At 47.7% G+C, this 4548-nt stretch overlaps 1 protein-coding gene across 1 annotated transcript in view; it reads right to left on the bottom strand.

Annotated features, from left to right (window-relative positions):
• Positions 1-4418, bottom strand: part of PI4KA (phosphatidylinositol 4-kinase alpha) — a 111428-nt gene extending 107010 nt beyond the window's left edge. Inside the window, exon 1 of the mRNA XM_015088453.3 lies at positions 4197-4418. Within this exon, the coding sequence (XP_014943939.2) occupies positions 4197-4358 (162 nt within the window). The 5' untranslated portion in view covers positions 4359-4418. The remainder of the gene's footprint in view (positions 1-4196) is intronic.
• Positions 4419-4548: the final 130 nt, after the last annotated feature.

Consider the following 4548-nt stretch of genomic DNA (forward strand, 5'->3'; position numbering starts at 1 on the left):
ATGGAGAGTCCAGTGTAGACAAGACTCTCTTCTTGTCTATTTTGTTCCTCCCACCTTTCTCCCAAAGGGAGATGGCTGAGGACTGCATGGGACGTGATCCCTCTAGGACACAGATGGTGTCCTCAGAGGCAACCTGCAATCCTGAGAGTGGGCCTCAGGGCTATGGCTCCAGTCTTAGGCGCAGCCTAGCAGCAAAAGGTCAAAGTTTAGATATGGATAAGAGAATAGGCACCCAGGAGTCTTGGGTTTGACTATCTGAATATGGCAGGAGTCTGGTCACCAGACCTGCATTACAACAGTAGCTAGGGGGACTTGCAGCAAGTCTGACTTGATGCTGATCACCTGGGCAACCTCATTAAAACTGTTTCTTATTGGGGCACCTGGGTGGCTCAGTCAGTTGAGCGTCTGACTTCAGCTCAGGTCATGATCTTGCAGTTTGTGGATTCGAGCCCCACGTTGGGCTCTGTGCTGACAGCTCAGAACCTGGAGCCTACTTTGGATTCTGTGTCACTGCCTCTCTCGCTCTCTGCCCCTCCCCTGCTTGCTCTCTGTGTCTCCCAAAAATAAAATAAAAACATTAAAAAAAAACACCTGTTTCTTATTGACCTGGCCTACCGAGCACATATTAATTAACAGTAGATGCTCAACAAATGTTTTCTGAATGAAACAGTGAATTAAATAATTAAAAGAGAAGTAAAATCTACTTAGTAGCAATAGGCTAGGTTTCACAGCCTAGACTTGATGTAGGTGAGTGGGGTGAATAAACACCACTGTGGCATGTAGATAGACAAAGATAAGGAAAGTTATGTCATTAATGTGCCCCAAATGCCATAAAACTATGTCAGGGCTGCCTGAATTACCAATGTCTAAAGTGAGATGTCAGGTCTAACTCATAAAACTTAGCCTTCCTCAGCTCAACCCTATCTGGACCAAGACCCATTAAGTCCTCTGCCTTCTCTTGGGCTGGGGGGGGGGGGGGGGGGTGGGGTAGAAGAGAAAAAAAAACAGAAACAAAAAAATGAGAGAGGTTTTTCAACATTCATCTCCCCACTTAAGTCCCCACCTTCATTATCCTGGTGGGTACTGAGAAATTCCTTTACTCTTAAGAACCTCAAGAAGATTTCCCTAGGAACACTGAAGGCTTATTGTCCATTGGTTTAAAGTCGTGGAATGTAGTAAGCAGCCATATGTTATAGGACTAAGCAGTAACAACGACCCTCAGCATAATCAAGTCTTAAGATCCTAGATAAGAAAAGAAGAATCTACATATATGTGATGGAATCAGCCACCTACAGAAGCCTTCTCTAAGAAAGAAGTTATTTCAAGGTCCCCAAGACCACTCACACATATATAATCGTACTCGTAGCTAAATTTTATTACAGTAAATTATATTACAGTGAATTTATCAGCAAGAGAAAAGGGCAGGTGGAATCTGGAGAAAACTGTGCATGGGCTTCTTCATGTTCTCTCCTTCCTGTAAAGGTATACACTAAGCATGCTCCCTTCTACAGCAGCAAACAATGTAGTGACCTGTGTGCTACATCTGTACCTAGGGAAGTCTAACAGAGACACAGCAGCCAAGGTTTTTATTGATAGACACAGGCACTGTCTGCCTAGCCACCATTAAAATCCCTAAGTCCAAGAAAGAAAGCAGGTGTTCAATATAAATCACATTAATTGTACGAAGAGTCTAGGCACAGTGAACCACTCTTATCAATTAGGAAATGGAGGGAACAGTTCAAGTGCTAAGTTCCCAGATGTGAACCCAGGACTGACCTTGCAAGCAATCCCTTCTGAAGCCTCAGGCTTGCTCAGTTAACTCTTTTCAGATTTGTAAATGTTGCCAATGAGAATGAAGTACCTCCCAAACTAAGAGATGGTATTGGGGAGCTGACAATCTAAAAACTGCATTTTTTAAAAATGTTTATTTATTTATTTTTGGGGGGGGAGCACATGGGAGGAGCAGGAGAGAGGAAAGACAGAATTCCAAGCAGATCCCATGATGTCAGTACAGAACCCAATGCAGGGCTTGAACCCATGAACCGTGAGATCATGACCTGAGCCAAAACCAAGAGTCAGACACTTAACCAACTGAGCTTCCCAGGCATCCCTAAAAGCTGTATTAATTAGTTATAAAATATATTGTAATTTTGATGACTGAAGCAGTTACTATAAAATACAAAGCTAACAGCGTTGTAATTACAGAATGTTCTTGTAATTATCCAAAAAGGCCGAAGAAGGCCAGTTGAGCTTAAGGTGCATTTCTCAGAATTACTGAGTGGGAATAGGTCCCCTGCTAGAACTGCAGGACTGGGTTTTTTGTTTTTTTGGTTTTTTTGATTCTTATGTTTATTTCTTTTTGAAAGAGAGAGAGAGAGAGAGACAGAGTATCCAGAGCAGGATTCACGCTGCCAGTGCAAAGCCCAATGTGGGGCTCGAACCCATGAGCCATAAGATCATAACCTGAACAGGTCGGATGCTCAACTGATGAGCCATCCAGGCGCCCCTGCAGGACTGTCTTCTTAAAGATCACCCACTCCCCTGCAATCTCTTCTCTCTTCTTCAAGTCCAGCAAGCAAACTTCTGATAGGATTTTTGGTCCTCCTACCAAGAAGAGAATGTGCTGACTAGCTGGCATGAATTTTATTTGATAAGCCAGCACCGTGGTCCATTAGTCAGGCTCATCCAATGATAACAGTTCTTAATCATTAGGTATCCATGTGCCTGCCTTTATTTGTGTCATTTTGTTGATCCTCATAATACTCTTAGCTAATACTGTCCTTATATTTTGAAAAGAAACCAAAGGATCATACTGGGGAACTGACCTACCCAGAGTCACACTCATGTAAGCAAACGATACAGGATTCAAATTCAGGTAGTCCTATCTCTAGAACTCATATTCTTTCCATTTTATTGAATTCCTCCTTCAGTCAGAAGTCAGGTTGGCATCAGTCTCCCAGGACCTGCTCACCCTGCGGGTAAGTGAGAAATCAGGTTTAAGAACCCACAAAGCCAAGGAAGGAGTAGGTCACTATGACAGAGTGCCTAACACAGCATTTCAACTTCACCACTCACCAGAGCCACAAAACGACTCTGAACAGCAGCAGGCAGGTCTCCAGTCTCCCTACTCTTAGACAACAGATCTCTTTCCATCTGCCAGGAAGATGTGTGAAAAAAGAATCCCATCCCTTCAGTGCTAATACACTTTAATGAGTCTCATCACACCATGGGGGGGAGGGAGGGGAAGAAAGCTGACATTTACTGTTCACCTATTCTGCCCAAGCACTTTATGCTTTGAACTCATTTACTCCTCAAGAACCACTTCATTTCACACATAAGGAAACAGGCTCTGAGAATTGAAGTAACTAGCCCAAGAGGACAAACAGTGACAGTGCGGGGACCAAACAGGTCTGACTCTGACATCTCTGTTCCTTCCAACATCTGAGCCACACCTTTGAGTCGCCTTTCACCTTTCTCCCAAGGAAAAGATACCCCCAGCATAAGTTGTCCTTTCTCCTCTGAAGGAATCCTGGGTTCAGTTCTCTGTCTATGACAGTTCATTACCCCTTCCTGGCCACTGTCCCTTCTTCACACACCATCTCTTACCCAGTCTAACGCTCCCTCTAGACTTCACGGAAAAACAATGCGCGGATTTGCATTTTAGAAAGCACTTTCAGATTTAGAAAGCACTTTCAGATTTACCATTCCACTTGCCCTTCACAATGATGTGAAGTGGGGAAAGCAGGTGAAAGCAACTCCATTTTATGAGAAAGAAATCTCTCCAAGGTCACGGAATAAAAAGCAGAGGAAGTCGGGAGCAGAGCCCCAGGTTTTGACCCTGGTCGTTTGCTCTTCCCACTGCTTCTCACTGCCTGCCGCCCCTGCCCCTGCGATGTCACAAGGTACCCCCTCGGCTCAAACCCCAAACCCTGGCCAGTAGCTCACGTCCCTCGTCCGCCACCCACCCGCAACGTCCCTACCTGCCCAAGTCCCTCCACTCTCCTCTCTTCACCAGCGCTCTTCACCAGGCCCATGGGCCTCCTCACCCCGCCGGCTCCCTCCCATCACATATCCCCTCCAGTCACAGGAAGCTCGAGACCCCCTCTCGATCTCCCATAGACCCTCGCCCCGCCCCCTCGCTTCGCCACCCTAGACCGCTTCTCCTGTCAGCTCGCGGCCCAGGCGGCCAAGGCTACCTTCTCCAACGATGCCGGTCTCTGCACCGCCAGGGAGCGGGCCAATGATAGGACCGTATTGAAATAGAAGCCCCGTGAAGCGCCGGAGCCGGAGCCAGAGCTGCTGCTGCCGCCGCCGCCGCCGCCTCCTCCTCCTCCCCGGGCCACGGCCGCCGCCATCATCGCGCGCGCGGCGGCGGTACCGGCTGGCCTCCCGCACCGGCCTGCGAGCGACAGAACTCACCGCGCAGGCGCGGCGGTATCCGGCTTCCCCGCCACGTGACCTCTGTTGTCGACACTGGGTGGGGCGTGGCCGTGGGGCGATCCCACCGCTGGAGGGGAGAGACAAACCGAGGGGCAGGCTGAGGTCGCG

This window comes from Acinonyx jubatus, chromosome D3 (assembly GCF_027475565.1).
Source record: "Acinonyx jubatus isolate Ajub_Pintada_27869175 chromosome D3, VMU_Ajub_asm_v1.0, whole genome shotgun sequence".
Classification (NCBI taxonomy): domain Eukaryota; kingdom Metazoa; phylum Chordata; class Mammalia; order Carnivora; family Felidae; genus Acinonyx; species Acinonyx jubatus.